Raw genomic sequence first — 23,154 nt, forward strand, 5'->3', positions numbered from 1 at the left:
GGTGAGGTCTCCCCAGAGCAGAGAGGCAGAATCAGCTCTCCCCATCTCTGGCCATGCTGCTTTTGATGCAGCCCAGGCTGCCATTGGCCTTCTGGGCTGCAGGTGCCCATTGCTGGCTCATGTCCATGAGTTTCGAGGGTGTTGCTGTCTAATATGAGTAAGCTTTTTATGAATGTCTCACTTGATTTCCCTGCAGATTGTCTCTAAAAAGAATGGATTCTAGACATTGGGAGGGGTTATTTTTGATCTCCTGTGTATGGCTAAATGCTAAATTAACAGTATCTATGAACCTTGGACCCAGACCAGCCTCATGAAGTTCAGCAAGGCCAAGGGAAAGGTCCCATACCTGGGTCAGGGCAATCTCAAGCACAGATCTAGGCTGGCGAAGGAATGGCTCAAGAGCAGCCTCGAGAAGAAAGCCATGGGAGTGTCAGTTGGTGACAAACTCACCATGAGCCAGCAATGGTCACTGCAGCCCAGAAGGCAGCTGTGTGCTGGGCTGCATCCAAAGCAGGGAGAGCAGCAGCACGGGGAGGGGATTTTTCCCCTCTGCTCTGCTGAGCCCCCACCTGCAGCACTGCCTCCAGTTCTGGTGCCCCCAGCATAAGAGGGACATGGAGCTGCTGGAGAGGGTTCAGAAGAGGCCACCAAGATGATCAGAAGGCTGCCTTGCAGGGACTGGCTGAGAATTGATGCTGTTGAGCCTGAAAAGTCTCTGGGGAGACCTTAGAGCAGTCTTGTAGTGTCTGAAGTGGGCTACGGGAGAGCTGGGAATGGACTTTGGGCAAGGGCTTGGAGTAATAGGACAAGAGGGAATAGATTGAAGCTTGAGGAGGGCAGATTGAGAATGGAGATTAGGAAGAAATTCTTTGCAGTGAGAATGGTGAGATGCTGGCACAGGTTGCCCAGGGAGATTGTTGATGCCCCCTGCCTGGAGGTGTTCGAGGCCAGGTTGGATGAGGCCTTGAGCAACCTATTCTAGTGGGAGGTGTTCCTGCCCATGGCAGGGGGGTTGTAACTGGATGATCTTTAAGGTCCCCTCCAACCTAAACACTTGTGTGACTCTGTGAAACTGTGTCTCATGAAGAATATGTTGTCTTCGGCTCTGTGATGTGCAGAGCCATAAGAAAGCAGCTGCAGGGATGTGGTGTCACACTGCCAGGGGCAATGCTGCAGTCATTTCTGTTATGTGCTCTTAAAAAATGTGGTGAAAGTTGGGGTTGTTTGGAGGTCCATGGGGAGAAAGGGGAATAAAATCACTGATTTTGTCGAGCATTCTGTTCCTGCTCACTCAGTTTCTCCTCTTGCCAGTCAGGAGGGTTTCACAGCAGCATAATGCTGTGAAGGTCAGATGGGATGTTCTCAGTGGGGATGTAACATGGGGTTTGATCCATACCTGCCCACTAGAGGGCTGATTGCATCTTGCCCTGGAAGGTTTGGTGTTGCCTGAGGCAGAAGCCTTCAATTAAGTGGATCATTTGTTCTCTTGGAAAGGGATACACAGGATCACAGAATGGCAGGAGGTGGAAGACACCTGCAGACATCATCTAGTCCAACCCCTCTGAGAGAGTAGGATCAGCTAGAGCAGGTGCCCAGAATCACATCCAGGTTGGTTTTGAGAGTCTTCAGAGGAGACTCCACAACCTCTCTGGGCAGCCTAAGAGAAATCCATGTTTTAGTTTGTGCCTGTTGCCCCTTGTCCTAATGCTGGACACCACTTAAAAGAGCCCAGCCCCATCCTCTTGACCTCCACATTTAAATATTGATAATCATTGATCTCCTTCTGGTGGTGCCCACTGATAGGACAAGGAGCAACAGGGACAAGCTCAACACAAGGAGACACTTCCATATGGTGAGGGTGACAGCGCTGGGACAGGCTGCCCAGAGAGGCTGTGCAGTTGTCTCCTCTAGAGACATTCCAAACCCACCTGGTTGTGTTCCTGTGCAACCTGCCCTAGGTGGTGCTGCTTTGGCAGGGGGAGTTGGACTGGATGATCTCTGCTAATCCCTTCCAACCCCTAACATTCTGTGATTCTTCTTAGTCTCCTCCATGCTAGAGAGCCTCAAGTCTCTCAGCCTCTTTCAAGAGAGATGCTCACTTTTTCACCCTCCACTGGACTCTCTCCAGAAGTTCCCTGTCTCTCTTGAACTGGGGGAGTAGAACTGGACACAATACTCCAGATGCAACCTCACTAGAGCAGAGCTTAGGAGTAGGAGAATCTCAACCTGCTGGCCACACTCTTGTTAATGCCCACATAGTATTCTTATATGCTGATACCACACAGCACAGAACTCTTTCAAAGGCAGCTTTCTGCTCTGTTCAGGGCCTTTTTTACCTCAGAAGGTTCATCAATTCATTCATGTTCCATTGCATTCTTGCTCTCTCTGGGCTGATGCTAAATAGGTGATTGGAAAATGTGTCCTTGCAGGCCTTTTTCTTTCTCAGGGTTGTTTGGAAACCACTTCTGGGATCGCTGTAACTGCTAAATCCAGACAAGAGGGTTTGGAGTGGGATGGGTGGGTTTTCCCGTGGGGATGTGGTGTGTGTGGTTTGGTGCCAGTGAGATTTATGCTAAATTTTTATGCCCAGTTCTGGAGAAGTTTTGAAGGACCTGCTTGGTAATTTGATTTTGAAAAGAGAAAAGGATGTTCTGTTTCTGTTCACAGAAGTTTCTTCTAGGGAGTTTCTGACCTGAAGGCAGATGCCTGACAAAGCAGCTAGCTTCTGTGCATCCTTTCATTATACAATCGTGGAATGGTTTGGATTGAAGGGACCTAAAGGTCACCTAGTTCCAACCCCCTGCCATGGGCAGGAACACCTCCTTCTTGAACAGGTTGCTCAAGGCCTCATCCAGCCTGGCCTTGAACACCTCCAGGAGGTGTTCCATGGAGGAGGCAGCCATGACCTCCCTGGGAAACCTGCTCCAGCGTTTCACCACCCTCACTGAAAAGAATTTCTTCTTAATCTCCAATCTCAGTCTGCCCTCATGCTTCATTCCCTCTCATTCTGCCACTACAAGCCCTTGTCAAAAGTTCCTCTCCAGCTCTCCTGTAGCCCTTCAGGTACTGGAATACTGCTTTGAAGTCTTTCTGAAGCCTTCTCTTCTCCAGGTTGAACAGCTCAAACTCCTCCCCTTGTAGCAGCCTGCCCCTCGCTTTTTCCTGCCTGCATGGGAAGGCTTTAGTTGCCTCTGGAGACATCTATTGCCCTTAGAGGGTCCATAGGAGCACCAGGACTTAATGCATAGCACTGCTGAGACTTGAGTCCATAGTGGAGATTCTGAACATAGCACTGTTCAGTGTATCCAGCACAGGAGAGGTTAATGCTAAGCTAAAGTAGAGCAATACTTTTAGAGATGTGCTTCTCTCAGAAAGAGAGACGGATCACTGTCCCTGGAGGTGTTCAAAAAAAGCCTGGATGAGGCACTTAGTGCCATGGTCTAGTTGATTGGACAGGGCTGGGTGATAGGTTGGAGTGGATGATCATGGAGGTCTCTTCCAACCTGGTTGATTCTGTGATCCTCTGCTATGAGGACAGGCTGAGGGAGCTGAGTTTGTTCAGCCTGGAGAAGAGAGGAATCCAGGCAGAACTAACAGCAGCCTGCCAGGACTTGAAGTAGGCTACAAGAAGGCTGCAGAGGGACTGTTTGCAAAGGCCTGCAGGGACAGGATGAGGGACAATGGTTTGAAATGAGAGAAGAGCAGATTTAGGCTGGATGTTAGGAACAAGTTCTGCACCATGAGTGTGCTGCAACACTGCAACAGGTGGCCCAGAGAAGTAGTTGAGGCCCCATCCCTAGAGATCTTCAAGATGAGGCTGGCCAAGGCTGTGAGCAAGCTGCCCTAGTGGAGGATGTCCCTGCTGACTGCAGGGAGGTTGGAGTGGATGGCCTTTGGAGGTCCCTTCCAACCCAAACCATTCTATGATTACAGGGACCAAGTGATTGAGACCATACTACAGCTTTTGAGCTGTGTGACAGAGATGTATTGTTCTCGTGGTTGGAAAGATCTCACTTCCCCTTGGATGTCTTAACTTCTGCTGTCATTTACCATTTCTCTCTGTACCATTCATGGCTCATGAAACAGTTGCCCAGTGACTGCTGGTTTTCCCCCTTTGTTGATTGCTGTGTCTATTGACCAAGCTATCTTCTAAGGTTTTCTCCATACCTAGATAGTCTGGGCTCAGGGCATCTTCACTGCAAAGCTCATTTTTTTCACATACCATCATTCTTGAAGTTCACTGAACTTGTCTGGGTTTGTCAGTATCTGTTGACTGTATGGACTTCAGAATGAGCCATTCTGTGGCAAAAGCACTTGCCCCATTCTATTAACAAAATACCTGCTGCTCCTCTTTGCTTTGGTGAGCCCACCATAGAATGACATAGGTTGGAAGGGACCATAAAGAGCATCCAGTTTCAGCTCTCCAACCTGGCCTTGAACACCTCCAGGGAGCAGGCATCCACAACCTCCCTGAGCAACCTGTTCCAGTGTCTCACCACCCACACTGTCAAGAATTTCTTCCTCATCTCCAGTCTCAGTTTGCCCTCCTCAAGCTTCAATCTATTCCCTCTCATCCTGTCACTACAAGCCTTTGTCAAAAGTCCCTTCCTGGCTTTTTTTGTAGGACCCCTTCAGGTACTAGAAGGATGCTCTAAGGTTTCCCTAAAGCCTTCTGTTCTCCAGGCTGGACAGCCCCAACTCTCTGATCATCTTGGTGTCCTCCTCTGGACTTGCTCCAGCAGCTTCGTGTCCCTCTTATGCTGGGGGCACCAGAACTAGAGGCAGTGCTGCAGGTGGGGCCTCAGCAGAGCAGAACAGAGGGGCAGAATCCCTTCCCTGTGCTGCTGCTCTCCCTGCTTTGGATGCTGCCCAGCACACAGCTGCCTTCTGGGCTGCCAGTGACCATTGCTGGCTCCTGGTGAGTTTGTCACCAGCTGACACCCCCAAGTCCTTCTCCTCAAGGCTGCTCTCAGTGTGGCACTGGGAGTTTGTCAGTTGAATGATTCCTTATCAGAGGTCTGATATTGTAGAACAGAGTTTAGTTGAGAGTCAGGGAAGTAAGGAGCTTACTAAAAGTCACATGTAAGATGATGGCCTAAAATTGTTTGTGTAGCCAGGTATGAATTTGGCAGCTCAGAGGTATTTAGCAGCTCAGTACTCACCTCAGAGTTCTTTGTAGTGGTGCTGCTTTTCAGGATGCAGGCCTCATCCTGTGAGCTTGCAAAGTGCATCTGCTGTCTTCAGTTCTAGCTTCAAATGTTTGGGAAAGTCTGGTATAAATGGCAAAAGAGCTTGGATCTAGTTGGGTTTATAAGCCCTGTTTTGTTTAAAGGTGATTCTAATGTTCCTCACTCCTCATATCTCTAACAGATCTGGAGATTAAACAACCCAAAGTGCTTCTGTTTCTTGAGTCCTGAAGGGCTGGCTGTGTATGAGGGGTTACATAAGGATGTATGGAGCTTGCCATGCTCTGTTAGGGCTTGCAGCTAAAGTGGATTAAAGGAAAGATGAGGATAGGAAATGTGGGAACAACTTTTAGAGATTATAGTGAATGTGAAAGAAAAATGATGCAGAGGAAAAAGCTGTAAGGGCAGATGTGTGGTGGGGTGCTTGCTAAGGAGGCTCTGCTTCCAACTGAATGGCTTAAAATCGAGCTGTGGCTTGGAAGGGCCTGGGAAGCCAAGGCAGAGGTGCTGAATAAACACAGGCCAGTCAGAACTGCACACTTCATACAGCTCCTGGCTCCAGTGTGTGTCCTTGCTATAGTAAATGGAATGGAGAGCCCTCCTGGGAGGAGATGGATGTGGGGAAGAGCAGGATCATCCCTGAGGCTTTTGTCATTGAGCAGTTTTGTAAACACTTGTAAAACATGAGGAAATTCCCAGACAAAACCAGAAGGCAGCCAGACTCCCTCTGAGGGGCACCTTTCCTCTTAGATGTCACCCTGGAAGTTCCAGGTGCAGGTTCAGCTTTGTCTTGCTTAATTGAAAACAGTCTGCAAATGGAAAAATCTTAGCTTGAAGGAAAACCTTAACTCTGCTCCTTGTTAGGCACACACTTGGGAAAAAAAAAAAAAGGCCAGTAGCTTGGATGCAGCTTCTCTCTCTCCATCAAACTATCAAGCCCAAAAGCTTTTTGCCATCTGGAATTGTAAAAGAGTGGAAGCTTCTCTTGCCAGCGTGGTGTGGTGATGGAGGAGAAGCTTGTAACAGCAGCCTGCAGAGCAGATAGATGCTGACTGCTTCTTCCTCTTACTAGAGCCTGTGTGTGACCAAATCCATTTCTGTCCAGCATGGGAACAGGTGGATGCAAACTGTTAGGCAAAACACTGAGGTCTGTAAGCTTGGAATGTGGGAAGCCCAGGAAGCCAGTGAAACGGCACCTTCGCTGTCCAGAGCATCCTTGTGAGGCTCACTGCTGTCCTCCTCAGCATTTTGTGTTCAAAGTCCTTAAGTGATCCTTCCAAAGCTAGGAGCAGAGTTAAGTGGGTTTGGTCAGAGCTGCTTCTGCGGACTTTGCAGTAGATGGAACTAACTTTTATTATGAAGGTGATCCTGGGATTTCCAGGTTTCCAAGCTCTTTTTTTCTTCCTTTCCAGTGAAATAAATCATAGATGAACGAAGTGTTTTCTGTCTGGGAATTATTCCTGTTTCCTTCAGACTGCTGTTGGAAACATTCCAAAGTCTGCCCTGTCTCCTTATAGGCCTAGTAACTTAACCCCTTTAATTCTTCCAAGACCTTGGCTTGCCTGGCTGCAAGGTATTGTTTGGCATCTTCTGGCAATTCCTACCCTAAGGTTGTCCTCCTGGGACTGGAGTAGTCATAGCCAAGCCCAGTGTCTCAGGTGAAACCTCCCCAGAACCACCTAGCAAGCAAATGTCCCTTCTTCACTCAGTGCAGGAGCTCCTGTCCAGTTAGAGTTGACGCCTGCTGGGGCTCGTCCCTGCGTGACACTGTCTCTTCCCCTCACCCCGGTCCTAGGTGCCGGATGTGTTCGCTGACCTTCTACTCCAAGTCGGAGATGCAGATCCACTCCAAGTCCCATACGGAGACAAAGCCACACAAGTGTCCTCACTGCTCCAAGAGCTTCGCCAACAGTTCCTACCTGGCCCAGCACATTCGCATCCACTCAGGGGCCAAGCCCTACACGTGCAGCTACTGCCAGAAGGCCTTCCGGCAGCTCTCCCACCTGCAGCAGCACACACGGTAAGGGCTGGAGGTGGCTGGGGCCCTCCGTGCTGCATGTCGCCGCCACCCCAGCATGCTGTGAGCACCCTCAGCGGGCAGATGGTGCTGCTCTCCACAGGCTGCTCAGCTCTTGGATGTGAGAGACCCACAGTAGTGGTGTCCAAGGTGTGAGACTTGTCACTTGCTGTGAGGGGCTGGGTGTGCACAGAGGGTAGCACTGCTCTCCCCTGCGGAGCGTCTGCTGTGGAGTGCTGCTTTCTGGCAGAAGGTAGGGCTGGTTGTGTCAGAGTGAGGGCAAGAGTTGGGTGTAGGAGGACTGTTCCCTGTAACCCCAGTTCTGCCAAACATCTCAGTCCAGGCTTGCAGCCCCTCTGCTGTTTCAGCCATAGGCTTCCCACACACAGCTCTGCCAATGCCCCTCAGTCCAAACTCTATAGTTCCTCTCTCTGGATCCTCCCCCGGTGCAGACAGACCACGGCCTCTTGAATCCAAGGGGCGTACAGTTTGGGAATGAGCGAGGTCCTGCCGTGTTTGGAGTTCCTCTGTGTAGCAGATAGCGTGGTGCTGTCCCACCCCCTTGTGCCCTCATCCCATCAGCACTAGCCAGCTGGCAGTCATGTCCAACTGCTGCTGCTCCTCCTCCTCTTCGGCAGGATCCACTCCAAGCTCCACACGGCGATTGTCAAGCCGCACAAGTGTCCTCACTGCTCCAAGAGCTTCGCCAACACATCCTACCTGGCCCAGCACCTCCGCATCCACTCGGGGGCCAAGCCCTACACCTGCCGCTACTGCCAGAAGGCCTTCCGCCAGCTCTCCCACCTGCAGCAGCACACACGGTAAGGGCCAGAGGAGGCTGGGGGCCTGGCCCTGGCCCCCCGCGCTGCCGGCATGCACCTGTGGAGCACGCGCGCCAAGCATGCGGGGGGCGGGTGGGGAGCGCGGCCGGCTGCGCCCTCGCAAGGAGGTGACCCGCCAGAGTGGACGGAGTGGAGGCTGCGCAGGAGACACAGCACCGTCAGGCCTGAGGTGGGCACGTGCTGTCCCTGGGGATCCCTGGTCTTGCACCGTGGGGGGCACACAGAGAGAGAGAGCCATAGAGAGAGGCATTGGCCGTAGGGGAGCTCAGCCTGGCACCATGGGGGTTGCACTGAGTGTGTGGAAGCTTCTGGCGTTGCAGGGGGCCAGGGACAGATGAACGCTGGAGGTGATGCCAGCCCAATAATGTCAAAGGAAAAGTGTTGGAGAGGAGCAGAGCTGCTTTCTTGGTACTGCAGAAGCAGGAGAAAAGACTCCTGCTGGTTGTGTGGGCCTCCTGAGCTTGGAGCAGGGAACCTGGTCCTCCAGACCTCTTCCCAGCCCGTTTTCAGGAGGCCGTTTTTCCAAGTTGGCCAGAAATTCCTAAACTCTTCCTTCTCAGTCACTCTTTGAGACCTGCTTGACTGTTTTATCTTCTCTGACTTCTAGCTGGACACAGGAGCTGGGCAGAGCTCTCTTTGTCCAGATAGAAGAGCATCTAGAGGCAGCATCATCCCCTTCCCTGCTTTCCTGAGTGTCTGTGAGACTGGGCGATAGCATCAGGCCCTGGCAGCCTGCCCCACCTGCCTGCTCACCACCTCCCATTTGTGCTCTTCCTCCTCCGCAGTATCCACACTGGGGACCGACCCTACAAATGCGCTCACCCTGGGTGTGAAAAGGCTTTCACCCAGCTTTCCAACCTGCAGGTAAGGGGCTGGGCTGCTTCTGCTCACCGGTGGGGGTGGCAAGGGCAGCTGTCAAACGGAGGGAGAGGCTACTCCCTGTCTTGCAGTGGAGGAAATGGAGAAGTTTGGGCAGCTGGAAGGAGAGGGAGAGAATTCAGAGAAGCCGTTGAAGCCCTTGGGCAGGGAAGAGATTCTTGGCCTCTGTGGCACTGGTGGCCCAAGGAGGTCACATAAACAGCCACATCCTGTAAAAGTGTAAACTTGAGAGATGTGGTAAAGGTCTGGAGAGTTTTCTGACTTAGGCCTTTTGCTAAAGGCTCCACAGAAGAAAATCTGGGTATCTGATGTTTTGTTGGTTTGACAGTGAGGTAAAGGGCTGAAGAGCAGGGATTTAGGGAAGCAAGGGTGGTCTGTCCTGCTGCAGCAGTCTGGAGGAGGGGAGCTGGAGGATGTGCCAAATGGCAAAGAGCTGTAAATGCCTGCCAGCAGTTCAAGCAGCTCCTGCCCTGAAGGGCAGTGACAGATGTGGACAGCAAATGTGTAGTGAGGCAGAGGAGGAGAGAAAAGGAAAAGACAGAGAAAAGAGTCGTGAGGGCTGCAGTTAGAGGAGACTGCTTCTCATGTGCCTGATATGCCTGAGAAGAGAAGGGCTGCAGTGGGGAAAATGTGGTGCTCTGGAGGGAGAAGCTGTGACCCTTGTGCTAGGAGCCAAGTGAAGAGTGTGGTGAGCTGGAAGGCTTGGCTGGAGGGGATGTCAGAGGTAAAGCCTTCTGCAGTGCTAACGCTCCCTTCCTTCCCTGCACTTATTTTCTCCTCGCTCGCCACTGCCCCCAGTCGCACAGACGGCAGCACAACAAAGACAAACCTTTCAAGTGCCACAACTGCCACCGTGCATACACGGATGCTGCCTCCTTGGAGGTGCACCTGGCCACGCACACAGTGAAGCACGCCAAGGTCTACACCTGCTCCATCTGCAGCCGGGCCTACACCTCGGTGAGTGTTGGCTGCCCTCAGGGGCAGCACGAGTGGCCGCACTTCCTCAGGTGTGGCTCCTCCGCATCCAACAGGAGCAGCCCCCGGTGCTGTCGTGTCCCTCCCCGGCTGGCTTTTGCCTTTGCAAAGCCTCCTGCCCTCCTCTCACGCCGTTCTTCCTGCTGCAGGAGACCTACTTGATGAAGCACATGAGGAAACACAACATCCCTGACCCGCAGCAGCAGGTGGTTCAGGCACAAGCCCAGGCCTCGCAGCAGCAGCAGCAGCAGCAGCAGCAGCAACAGCAGCAGCAGCAGCAGCAGCAGCATTTCCAGCCGCAGGGCGGGGGGGCAGCAGGAGGCCCTTCTGGAGACACTAACCAACCCAACCCTCCCCCCCAGTGCTCCTTTGACCTGACTCCTTACAAGACTTCAGAGCATCACAAGGACATCTGCCTCACTGTCAGCACCAGCGCCATCCAAGTGGAGCACCTCTCCAGCTCCTAGAGAGACCTCACCCCAGGGAGCAGAAAGCCTCTTGTGCACAGCCTGCGCCCAGGGCACTGCCTGCGCAGTGGCCCTCCTCGTGCAACAGTCTCTGGCCTCTCCTCCTGCACCGGTCTCTTCTGGCCATGTAACCCTGTTCGTGGCAGCCCCTTGAACAACAGCCTGTCTCAAGTGGGTGCTCCTTCTGTGCAACAGCCTGCCTGGTAGGAGGATGCTTCCTTGTGCAAGAGCCCCTTTCCAGTGCTGAGATCACTTCCTCATGCAAGACCCCCTCCTTTCAAACCCAAAGAAAGGCCTCTGTTCTGCCTTCTCTCTCACTCTAGATTGCCTGTGAAGGGGAGGGGGTGGGTGTGTGTTGAGACCTGCAGAGTGGATGGGATGGAGAGACAGTCCTTGTACATACAGGGGCTCGGACACGTCTTCAGCAGGCCACAGAAGAATGTGGCAGGGTTCACAGCTGGATGGGGTTCTCTGAGGATTTCAGTGAGTGTCTAAGAGAGAAGGACCCATTCCTGTCCCTCCTGCGTTTGAAAGGGAGGAAGGGTTGCTCGTCCTGCCCCAAGGACTGAATGGGAGAAACCTTCTCCCCAGTGAAGGTGAGACCAGTGTAGGAGGGAGAGTTGAGGCATTTTCCCTGGGCCGGACAGGTGCCTGTGCTGCCCAAGTGCTGTGGAGTGTTGCACTCTTCCTCCTCCCTCAGAGGAGAGCAATAGAGAGGGCTCTGTCTGAACTGGCTGCTGCCTCTCTCTTTCAGCTGTCTGAGCAGAGAGATGGCCAAGGCCCATAGGAATGTGGCTTCTGCTCACTGCTCTTCCTGCCCATTGTGGATGATGTCCTAGCAGCCTGTACTCCTCCTCTCCCTCCTGCTTCCCCACCCACCTCCACAGAAAAGCCTGCAGGCATCAATAACAAACCAAAAAGCAACTGGAGGGAGGGTAAGAGACTGCCAAAATAATCATCCCCCTTCTCTCTCCTCCCTTCCCTGGAAGGTGGAACAACAGCAGTTCTGACTCTTACACCTGTCCTGCCCCCCCTGTTACACAAAGGGAAGGAGGAGGAAGAGGAGGAATAGACCACCCTCTTCAGAGAGCTGGCAGGAGGCAGGGAAGGGTAGCTGCTTCTGCTCACCTCCTACAGGAGTGCTCTCCCAGGCTCCCTCTTGCCAAGACGGGCTGGACTCACATGGCAGTGGTGGCCTCTTCTGGACCCTGGTCATGGGACAGAATCCCCGGAAGGTGGACAGTGGAGAGAAGGGGATAAAGATCCCCACAGAGAGACCAATCTAATGAGAAGGGGGAGACAACAAGAATAAACTGAAGGCCCCTTGAATTTACATATATATATATATATATATATATATAAATATCTATTCCCCCCCAGCCCACTCTGTCCTTGCTGTAACTGTTTCTATCTTGGTGTTTATAAAACGCATTATCCTGGAGAAGTTTTATTTTCAATCTTTGTTTGTTTTTCCCTTTCTCTTGGTCTTCAATTCTCTTTCCCTTTTAATTTTTATCCTTTTTTTTTTATATTATTATTATTATTATTATTATTATTGGTCCACATGACTCCTGGTCTTGTGTGTCACTTGTTAGTTTCTTTGAATCATGGAGGCTGACTCAGAAGAGAATGAAAAGGCAAGGGGAAAAGCATGTGTTGTTGGGATTTAAAATCAGATGACCCACCCAAAGCCTATAGAATCTCAGACTTCTGTATGAACAACCAATAGGGGCTTCTTCTTCTTCTTCTTTTTTTTTTTTTTTTGGGTTGTTGGTTGGTTGCTTTTTTTTTTTTTTTAACCACCTTGTATAGAAATAAATTGGTGTAAAAGGCTCCTCGAAGGTGCTGCTGCAGGCACCCTGCCCCTGTGATGCGTGTTCCTTCCCCACTGCACCCCAGCCCCTTGCCGCTCTGAGTCCTGGGCAGCTGCTGAGGGCAGCACATCTCTGCCTCTGGATAGCCTTGGAGTTTGTGTGAGGAGAAACAAGAACTCTGCACCTCTGGCAGAAAGCCTTTTTCTCTGTGTTTCTGTCACAAGTTGGCTACAAACAGGTGGAGTGTTTATGGACCTGTAGGTTAGGCTGGAAGAAGCTGTCTGCTTCGCCTCCTGCATTCACAGGTGATGCTTGTCCTGACTGAGCCCCAGGAAGGAAAGTGTATTTGAAGTGTGTACTGGCTTCATTTTGAGGCACTGGGACACAGAGAATCCCTTCCATTGGTGGTCTCCTGCAAGGGTTTTGTGTTCTGACCACTTCAGTATTTAAGCCAAGTTTCTCTTTGGATCTTTTGGGCTTTAAGTTCTTATTGCTAGTTCTGGCTGTGTCACTCTGAGTGGTTCAGAGAGCTTTTGAGCACAGTAGTGCAGTTTCCTCTGGACTGGTGTTCAAATGCTGTCACTTCTAGACAGGCTGAGTAGATGGAACACCTTCACTCTTCTACTGCAAGCCATTTCCTCCAGCCAGTGAATTGTTCTTGTCTTTCCTTTCTGCCTCTTGTGAAAAGCCCACGCCCCAGTGCCATGGACAAGGTCCCCTTGCCCCTTGCCTTAAGTCTGTAGGGGACTGTGTCAGCCCTTTTCTTGCGGCGCTCTAGGGGAGCTCTCCTTCGCTGCTTGTCTGGTGCGGTCAGCTGAGGTCCCAGCTGGCTGTGGTAGTGCTTCCCCCTTTCACTCACATGGGCTGAGTTATTTGCCAGATCTTTAACGAGGCTGTACTGAAGTCCACTTGGTGTGAGTGGAGCTGGCTTGCTGCCAGACCAGGTTCCTCACCACACCCATCACTGTACCAGTGATTACTTTTCACTTTCAGACCCAGGTTGAAGATACTGCATTGCATCTGGCAACACTAACTTGAAAAGCATCATTCAGTGCAAGAACTTCTTACCTTCTTCTGGGGACTCACAGGCTGGGCATTTCTTAACCCTCTTAGTGACCATGTACAGCAAATCTTCCTGACTTATGGTGCTGGGTCAATGCCTTACGAACGTCTCAGTATGTTGCACCTATGCATTCCCCTTTGTTAAACCAAATGTATAATGATTCAGAGATCTAGAGACTGGGTAGGTTGGAAGGGACCTTAAGGATCTAGTTCCAGGCACCCTGCCATGGGCAGGGACACCTCTCAACTAGACCAGGTTGCTCAAGGCCTCGTCCAAACTTGCTTTGAACACCTCCAGGGAAGGGGCATCCACAACCTCCCTGGGCAACCTGTTCCAGTGTCTCACCACCCTCACTACAAAGCATTTCTTCCTAATCTCCTAATGATGCCAGCTAAGGTAAATCAGGGGTTGTGGGGTTGGGTTTTTTTCTCTTTTTTTCCCTCCAAAATCTGTATTCCATAACCCCCTCATGTTCTGGGTTTTCTTTTGCACTCACTTCATCTTCCCAGCTTTCCCATCGTTTTGATCCAGAGTCATTTCAGCAGCCTTTTGGGAATACTGGTATGAATTGAGGCATTTCTCTAGTGTCCCAAGTTTAACTCAAACCTGAGTCAATGGGCTGGGGGCCTTGTTACTGAGCTCCTGCAGAGCTCATCGCTCAACTGTTATTAGGAGCCCTGCTTCTCTGCTGACTTAAATGATTCAACCTTAGTAGATGTTTGTGGTCCCTTCCAACCGTGACTGATTCTATGTTTCTATGTTGTCTGAACCCCTCCTTTGTCACTAAGGTACTGGACAGAGGTTGCTATTTTCTTAAGACAGTCACATCCTCTTTCTTTCTTTCTCCATGACATTGGAGGCATTCCTCAAGCAGTTGCCCTTGTTGTGTCAGAAGGATTGTCACCATTTTTATCAGTACCATTAGCAAGCTTTGTTTCTTTTTGATTTAAAGAAAGAATGAATATCCCAAATCCTTTTCCTGTTGCCTATTTTGCTAAGCTTTCCTTGACAGCTTTCTCTGTTTCCTAGTGTCTGATTGATGTCAGTTGCTGTCTGGTCTTCCCTGCTCCGTGTCTTAGGTTTCAGTTTTGAGGTAGGTTTGGTTTTCTTATGTTGTCTCTTGCTTACAGCCTTCCACACTGAACCCAAGATGAGGTTTTACCAAAAGCTTTCCTGGTTTATTGACTGTAGAATTAGAATTCTTTCTTTCTTTTAGGCCACATAATATTTTCTTTTCATACAGAAGAGATTCAATCACACTTTTCTGCCTTTTTTTTCTTATGGACAATTGGGTTTATAGCTTTGCTGCCTTTGGAAATTAGGTTTATTACTGCTTGTGGCTCTTCTGTGCGTGTCTATATTCCATATGGACAAGGATAAAGCTACCACCTCAGGTGATTGTACTGAATGCATCACCTGCAGACAGGTGGTGAAGTCTCTAAAGCTAACTCATTTTGGGTGTAGCATCTTTATGTTGAGAGAGCTTCAGTTTAAGAAGTTGGAAAGCTGCTTTGCTGACTGCTTTAATTCACAGAGTCACAGAATGGCAGAGCTTGGAAGAGACCTCCAGAGATCAGCCAGTCCAAATTCCCTGCCAGAGCAGCATCACCTAGGGCAGCTCACACAGGAATTTATCCATGCGGGTTTTGAAAGTCTCCAGAGAAGGAGACTCTGCAAGCTCTCTGGGCAGCCTGCTCCAGGCCTCTCACCCTCACCACACATAAGTGTCTCCTCATGCTGAGGCAGAACCTCCTGTGTTCCAGCTTGTACCTGTTGTTCCTTGTCCTATCACTGGGCACCACCAAAAAGAGCCTGGCCCCTTCATCTTGACATCCATCCTTCATATTTCTAGACATTGGTAAGGTCCTCTCTCAGCCTTTTCCAGACTTTACAGCCCCAGGGCTCTCTGTGTTTCTTCACACCAGATGTTCCAGTCCCCCAGTCATCCTACAGCTCTCTGCTGGACTCTCTTCAGCAGATCCCTGTCTCTTGAAATGGAGAGCCCAAAACTGGACACAATATTCCAGGTGTGGTCTCACCAGGGGAGAGTAGAGGGGGAGGAGAACCTCCCTAGACCTGCTGGACACACTTCTTGGTGCATCCTAGGATACCATTGGCTCTCTTGGCCACAAGGGCACATTGCTGTCCTATGGAGAACTTGCTGTCCACCAAGACTCCAAGGGCTTTCTCCATGGAGCTGTTTTCCAACAGGAAAAAACCCTGGTCTTTACTGGTGTCTGGTGTTCTTCCTGCCCAGGTGCAGGACTCTGCACTTGTCCTTACTGAAGCTGCAGACAGGTGCTGAAGGAAAGGCTGACTTGCTCTGGGTGCAGCATCTTAACGTTGAGAAGCTCCAGTTTGAGACTGTGGGAAAGCTCCTTTGCTGCCAGCTTTAATTCCCTGGGGAATGACTCCTCAGTTAAAATTCTTTGCAGTGTTGGTTGTTGGTTTTGTTTACTTTTTTATATGTTAAAGGTGCATGGTATCACCTGTCCTAGCCCCTGCTTTGAGGTCTTGTGTTCTGCTGTCTGCTCTGTTCTTGGAATCTGCTGCCTAGCGTGGGGCCCCCTCTGGATTTCAGGCTGTAGGCTTCCTGTGTTACCAGTGATCTCAAAGATATTGCTGTTGTGACTGTGCAGTTGGCTGCTGCTCCTCTGGCTTTTACTACTGCCCAGGAGAAAAACTAACAGTTGCTCACCAGGGGACTTTTCCTAGGTTTCAGAAATGCCTCTTTAGTTATTGCAGAGGTCTCCTTTCTCTTCAGTGGGAATTTCTGACTTCTCTGTCTGCTCAGAGTCCTGTTGCTGGTGTGGAACTAAGTCCCTGTGCCTCACTGTCATTATCTTTGTCATGCATTGGTGTTTGGTTTGGTCTTCCTCTTTGGATTCCAAGGTTGTTTGACATCCTGACAGTGCCTTGGGTTGGTAAAAAACTACAGATTAATAGATTCATAAAATGGGTTAGGTTGGAATGGACCTTAAAGATCATCTAGTTCCAACCCCCTGCCATGGACAGGGACACCTCCACTGGAACAGGTTGCTCAAGACCTCAGGCATCCTGGCCATGAACACCTCCAGGGAGGGGGCATCCATGACCTTCCTGGGCAACCTGTGCCAGTGTCTCTCCACTCTCACTGAAAAGAATTTCCTCCTAATCTCCAGTCTCACTCTTTCCTTTTCAAGCTTCAATCCATTCCCTCTCATCCTGTCACTAAGTCCTTGTCAAAAGTCCCTTCCCAGCTTCCTTGTAGGTCCCCTTCAGGTACTGGAAGGCTGCTCCAAGGTCTTTCCAGAGCCTTCTCTTCTCCAGTCTGAACAGCCTCAGCTCTCTCAGCCTGTCCCCACAGGGGAGGTTCTCCAGCCCTCTGATCATCTTGGTGGCTTCCTCTGGACCTGCTCCAGCAGCTCCATGTCTCTCTTATGCTGGGTCACCAGAAGTGGATGCAGTGCTCCAGGTGGGGTCTCATCTGCTACCTGCTACCTGTCACAGCTCTACAAATTTTTTCCCTGTTGAGATGAAGCCTCAGGCTGCACAGTCTACAGCTTTTCAGCTTTGTGCATACAAGCCAACAAGGGTTCAATTGTTTAACTCCCACTCACAGAGCAGAAGATTCTCTAACAAGCTCCCATGGTCTTTCCTCTTCAGCTCCCTAAAATCTTCCATTACATTTGTTTCTGCGTGTCTGTACCAAAACAGACTTGACAACAACCCTGGAGCTGGAGGTTGCACCTTGGGTGTTTGCTGGGAGGTTGTAGCACTCTGCCCTACACTGACTTGGTTGTCTGTTCTTACCTGCATTTTGCCAATTCTTCTTGGTTTAAAAGGAAGCCTCCTGTAGGCTGGAAATCATTTAGAGAAGTCACCCCCCAAACAGTGGATCTCAGACATGACTAATCATGGAATCATTAATGCTGGAAAAGACCTGTAAGATGATCAAGGCCATCTGCAACCCAACCACCATAGCCACTAAAGCACATCCTGAAGCCCCACATCTACACCTTGAACACCTCTACTAGCGATGGTGACTCCACCACCTCCCTGGGCAACCTGTTCCAACCCCTCACCACTCTCTCACTGAAAAAGTTTTATTGGTGGTTTTTAATTCAGTGAAACCTTCAAGAAAGATCTGAGTTTAATACTTAAAAACCTTGTGGTTAGTGAGCCATGTCCCTCTGAGGAGATGTTTGTGAGGTATCACTGCCACTACAGCTGCCAGACCTTCTTTTATTAAATACATAGAGTATTGTTATGGCTTTCATAGAATGGTTTGGGTTGGATCTCCAAAGGTCATCCAGTCCAACCCCCCTGCAGTCAGCAGAGACATCCTCCACTAGAGCAGCTTGCTCACAGCCTTGGCCAACCTCACCTTGAGGATTTTCAGGGACTGGAGGTCTCAGCTGCATCCCCGGGCCAGTGTTCCAGCACAGAACCTGTTCCTAACATCCAATCTGAATCTCCTCTCATGTCAAACCATTGCAGGCCTTTGGAAACAGTCCTTCTGCAGTCTTCTGGTAGTCCCCTTCAGGTACTGAGGCCTTCCCAGAACCTTCTCTTCTTTTTCTTCTCTTTGTTCAGTACATTAAAGGTTTACAGTAGAAGCAGTCTTTTTCCTTTTGTAATGAGTTACAGACCCCAGTGAAGTCACTCTGTTCAGCTTTCCAGTCAGCTCAGCTGAGCTGAGCTGCTTTAGGAGTCTCACTTTAAGGCCTGGCTCCACCATGTAGTGCTTCTCTTCCACCTTTTTCTCCAGGCTGTGTAGTGTTCAGGTAAATGTCTCACTAGAGTAGGCCTAGGCAGTTCTCTCGAGACACCAAACTTCTGCTGCCATCAATCAGAAACAAAGAGCACTGTGTTTCTTGTCACAGAATCACAGAATTGTTTGGCTTGGAAAAGACCTTTAAGATCATCCAGTCCAACCATTCTCTCACTTGACCAAGTGCAGTGCTAAACCATGTGCCTCAGCACCACATCTCTGCCTCTTTGAAAAACCTCCAGGCACAGAGATTCAACCACCTCACTGGGCAGCCTGTGCCAGTCTTTGAGAACCCTTTCAGTCAAGTTTCTTCTGGTATCCAACCTGGTGCAATTTGAGGCTCTTTTCTCCTTTCAAGGAGTTGTAGAGAGCAATGAGGTCTCCCTTCAGCCTTCTTTTCTCCACACTAAACAACTCCAGTTCCCTCAGCTGCTCCTCACCAGACCTGTTCTCCAGACCCTTCACCAGCTTCCTTGCCCTTCTCTGCACTCCAGCACCTCAATATCTTTTTTTGGAATGAGGGTCCCAAAACTGAAAACAGTCCTCAAGATGTGGCCTCACCAGTGCCGAGTACTGATACAGCAGTGAGTACAGTGCTGAGGCAGACAGCTCCTGCCCTCATCCTGCTGGTCACACCACTGCTGATCCAGGCCAGGATGCTGGTGGCTTTGGCAACCTAGGCACACCCTGGCTCATCTTCAGCCAGGTGTTGACCCACACCCCCGTGTCTTTCTCTGCTGGACAGTTTCCAGCCACTTTGCCCTAAAACTGGAGCTTTCATGGGGTTGTTGTGAGCCAAGTGCAGGACCCAGTTCTTGACCTTGTTGAATGTCTTACAATTGGCCTTTTCTTAGCTGTGTGTAACCTGTATCCATTGCCCTGTGCTAGGTCAGCTGGCTCACAGCAGCTGGCATGATCCCATTTACTGTTCACATCTTTTTGAAGTTAAAAGTATTTGCTGGTGTGCTGGAACATCCAGAACTTCAAAGCTGGTTGGACAAGAAAGCTTATTGCTCCCATCTGCTTGCTAGAGGATTCTTTTAAGATGATTGATTGTCTGTTTCTAGCTATGCAACTTCTAGGGTGTTTTATTTAATGATTAGAACCAAACCTCTTCCTGACCCTCCTTGGCCAGAGGTAATTTTTCATTGTTTCTCTGATTTGTCTACATTAGCCAACCCCCTTCCTAACCTAGAATATGAGATCCTGCCTGGCTCCTGTGTTTTTATTGATTATTTTATCATGCTATCAGCTAAAGGATAATCATGTTTAGGGCTTTCTTCTCTAATATTTTGCAGGTAAAATACCCAAAAGGTGCCCAAGTTTCCTAGTGCAGTTTCAGAACCCAGAATGAAATTTGCTCTGTACACTTCCATAACTACAAGGTCAGGTACCTGTTTGATCATCATTTCAGGTACAAGAGATGAAGTTTGTCTGCATGGTTTCTTATTTCTGTATAGTAGAACACCAAACTACTAGAGAGATGTAGTAATTTGGTCCAACAAACATTTCTGTTTCATGTAGTGTCTGTATAATGAATGGAAAAAGAAAACCTGCAAGAAAAGAAATGGTGACGCCAAAGAACCAGAGTCTGCGCCTGGGTTTGCTGACGGTTAGGATCTGGTCTTAGAACACAGACACAGCTCTGACCTGGGGCTTCTGCCATCCTCTTTTGTTGGTAAAGCTGATTCTGCACCTTGGGGGCAGTCCTGCAGATCAGTCCCTTCACATGTGTGAGGATGGAGTATGGGTAGTTCTGAGCTTTCCTGAAGGGAATGCAGAGCAGAGACCTGCCAAATGTGGATGTTAAAGAGCAAGATGGATGTGCACCTCTGCAGCTAAAGGGGAGCCAAACCAAACTCTGTAGGCTTCCTGCTGAGGTATGCATAAGGATCCCTCTCAGGCTCTGGCCTTTGCCTTATGTCCTTAGACAACATTTTCAGAGGTCTGTAGCCTAACTAAAAAGCTGGAGGCTCACATTTTTTATGCAGGGGCTTCCATTTCCAAGGGAGAAGCTACACAGACATCTGTAGATCAATGAAGGTTGAGAATCACTACCCCAGGTAGCTTAGCTTTGTGATGTGAGGAGACCTTCTGGGCAGTCCACCCAGGTCCTTCAGCTAACCAGCAGGTCATTAGTTAAACAGCAGGATGTGATCAAAGGAGCGAACTCCAGGGTGGGGGCAATGTGTAGTAACAGGTTACTATGGTTTCATTGCTACAGGACTTAGCTGAGTGTCAGTGTATGAGGCCAGCTAGAGGGTAAGACATAAATAGGCACACCCTTCCAGAGAAGCATCTCCCTGTAAAATCATCATGACTTGGCCTTACAGAAGAGTTTAAAAACTATTACACTACTCATGAAATAGCTGCTGTGGGAACACTCCAGTGGTGGGCTGCTGGAACCCTGAGCAGTGCCCCTCTCCACAAAACTCCCTGCCCCGTGGCTTTTCAAAGGAAGCAAGAAGAGAGGTGCAGAGATCAGGAACTAGTTTTTGCTGGTTGGAAGAGTTTCCACTGCCATGAGCCGACACAGGTACACAAAACTACCTCCTTTCCTTGTTTTTCAGCTTCACCAAGGCAGTTAATGGTGACACATTTACACATTTCCTCTGGCCTGTCTTTTGTATCAGCAGTGGCAACAAAGCCAGTGGGAGCCTGTGTTTCCCTTGCAGTGGTCTCCTATTTGGACATCTCCCTAGCCTTAGCTTGAAGGACAGAATTGGGATTCCCAGGTCATCTCATAACCAAGTGGGAAATGTCTAAGAATCTTCCTTAACATCAGCTGCATTCAGACTTACAGAATGTTAGAGATTGGAAAGGACTTAGAGAGATAATCCAGTCCAACTCCCCAGCTAGAGCAGCATCAGGGAAGCAGGTCACACAGGAACACATCCAGGTGGGTTTGAAATGTCTCCAGAGAAGGCTCCACAACCTCTCTGGGCAGCCTGCTCCAGGGCTCTGGCAACCTCACAGTGAAAAAGTTTCTCAAACCTCCAGCAGGATGATTCTGGGGGGAGCCCTGGTGTAGTTCTATGGCAAGGGTATAGGGAGCAGATCCATTTTTGACAGAGCAGCCACATCCTTCCCCTTAATTAAGAGTTAACTTACACAAGAATTTCAAAGTACTTCGAAAGCAAAGTGAGGGTGACAGCAGTGTTCAGCTAACTGCAGGCAGCTGCTTCACAAAGCAACAGAAAAGAGTAAGAACTGTGGTTTAAATAATTACCAAAATACCATTAATAAGTTACTGGGGTAGGACTGGATGAAGTGACAAAGCAGGATTGGACATGGCACTTGGTGCCATGGTCTAGCCTTGAGCTCTGTGGTAAAGGGTTGGACTTGATGATCGGTGAGGTATCTTCCAACCCTGATAATACTGTGTGATACTGTGACATGCTCTGAACACAAAGGACCTCTTCTATCTATGATCTGGATGAGTGGATCAAGAGCACCATCACCAAGTTTGCAGAAGACACTAAATGGAGCAGCAGTGTTGATCTGCTGGAAGGTAGGAAGGCTTGGCAGAGAGATCTGGAGAGGTTCAAACCATGAGCTGAGATCAACAGAACAAAGATTAACAAGGCCAGGTCCTGCCCTTTGGTCACAACAACCCTGAGCAGTGCTACAGGCTTGGGGCAGAGTGGCTGGAGAGCACTCCAGTGGCAAAGGATCTGGGGGTGCTGGTGGACAGCTGAACATGAACCAGCAGTGTGCCCAGGTGGCCAAAAAGGCCAACAGCATCCTGGTCTGGATCAGAACCAGTGTGCCCAGCAGGAGTAGGGCAGTGATGGTGCCCCTGCACTCATCCCTGGTGAGGTCACAGCTTGAGTGCTGGGTTCAGTTCTGGATGCCACAGGAAAGGAAAGACATGGGAGGGGGTGGAGGGTTTCCAGAGAAGAGCAACAAGGCTGATGAGGGGCTTGAAGGGCATCATACAAGGAGTAACTGAGGGAGCTGGGGTTGTTCAGTCTGGAGAAGGCTGAGAGGAGACCTTATTGCTCTCTACAGCTACCTGAGAGGAGGTTGGAGTTAGGCTGGTGTTGGTCTCTTCTCCCAAGTAACCAGCAATGGGATGAAACAGCTGCAGTTCCTTTTTACAGCAGCCCCTCAGTCCTGCACTGCAGGCTCCTTGAAGACTCAATCCCAGTACACGTACATAAACAAAGGCATGGTGTCCGGGGAGAGCTTTGGGAGGAAGGAGAAGAAACAAAGCACTTCTCACAGCCAGAACCTAGCAGCATCCAATCCCGTGCAATGACTCCTGACAGGCTGCCAGCAAGGAAAACAGGACTTCAGTGAGGCAGGAGAAAGGTAGATGAAATGTGACATTTGCCAGTGCTTGCCATCAGTACAGCACGGGGAGTGAACGCTGAGCTCTTCAAAGTGCAATCTCGAGTACGACACACAAGGACCCAGAGGCGCAAGGTCGTTTTGTCTGTCCCTTTGTAACATGCCTTCACTCCTGACCTCGCACCTTCCCATGCCACCTGCAGTCCCCAGCCAAGGACACCTTAGGGAAAGGCTCGACTCTGCAGCAAGGCAAACTCTAACCTGGTAGGAGTGACCTGTGGTACATGGGCAGGAAAGGGGGACTTCAGGATGGAGAAAAGAATGTGGTGTCATAGAATCACAGAATGGCTCGGGCTGGAAGGCACCTCAGGGATCATCTGCTCCAGCCTCCCCACCGTGGCCTGTGCCTCCTCTCAACTAGACTCAGCTGCTCAAGGCCTCATCCCACCTGGCGTTGGACACCCTCAGGGTGTTGGCAGCCACAGCCTCCCTGGACAGCCTGTTCCAGAGTCTCACCACCTTTGTACTGCAGAACTTCTTCAGATCCAGTCTAGCCCTGCTCTCCCTCAGCCTCAAGCCATTTCCCCTGTCCTGTCCTAGCAGAGGTGTCCATGTTGCACCTTTAACTCAGTGTCCTTGCGTTGCTGGTTTGTTAGCCGAGTTCGGTTTGTGCCACCGCCACTGCACAGCCTGCCTGTAACAGCAGACCCTCGCTGCTGGTGAACGGTGTGGCAAACACGGAGTGCCGTAACCACCTGCCAGCACCTCCTCGCCCAGGAGATCTGCTGGCAGCGCCCGGCTAGGCTGCTCACATGTACTCGGAGCCAGACGAGGCCGCCGTAGCCTCCAGCAGACCGAGTCCGTG

At 50.2% G+C, this 23,154-nt stretch overlaps 1 protein-coding gene across 15 annotated transcripts in view; it reads left to right on the top strand.

Moving 5' to 3' along the window:
* ZNF384 (zinc finger protein 384) overlaps positions 1-11,810 on the top strand; it is a 31,797-nt gene extending 19,987 nt beyond the window's left edge. For 13 of the 15 annotated variants that reach the window (XM_064155877.1, XM_064155883.1, XM_064155885.1 and 10 more), the window contains 5 exons: positions 6,982-7,206; positions 7,842-8,024; positions 8,831-8,909; positions 9,723-9,881; positions 10,049-11,810. In XM_064155877.1, coding sequence (XP_064011947.1) covers positions 6,982-7,206; positions 7,842-8,024; positions 8,831-8,909; positions 9,723-9,881; positions 10,049-10,366 — 964 coding nt within the window. In that variant the 3' untranslated portion in view covers positions 10,367-11,810. The remainder of the gene's footprint in view (positions 1-6,981; positions 7,207-7,841; positions 8,025-8,830; positions 8,910-9,722; positions 9,882-10,048) is intronic. The other 2 variants (XM_064155889.1, XM_064155890.1) reach the window with 1 other exon arrangement.
* Positions 11,811-23,154: the final 11,344 nt, after the last annotated feature.

This window comes from Pogoniulus pusillus, chromosome 15 (assembly GCF_015220805.1).
Source record: "Pogoniulus pusillus isolate bPogPus1 chromosome 15, bPogPus1.pri, whole genome shotgun sequence".
Taxonomy (NCBI): Eukaryota; Metazoa; Chordata; class Aves; order Piciformes; family Lybiidae; genus Pogoniulus; species Pogoniulus pusillus.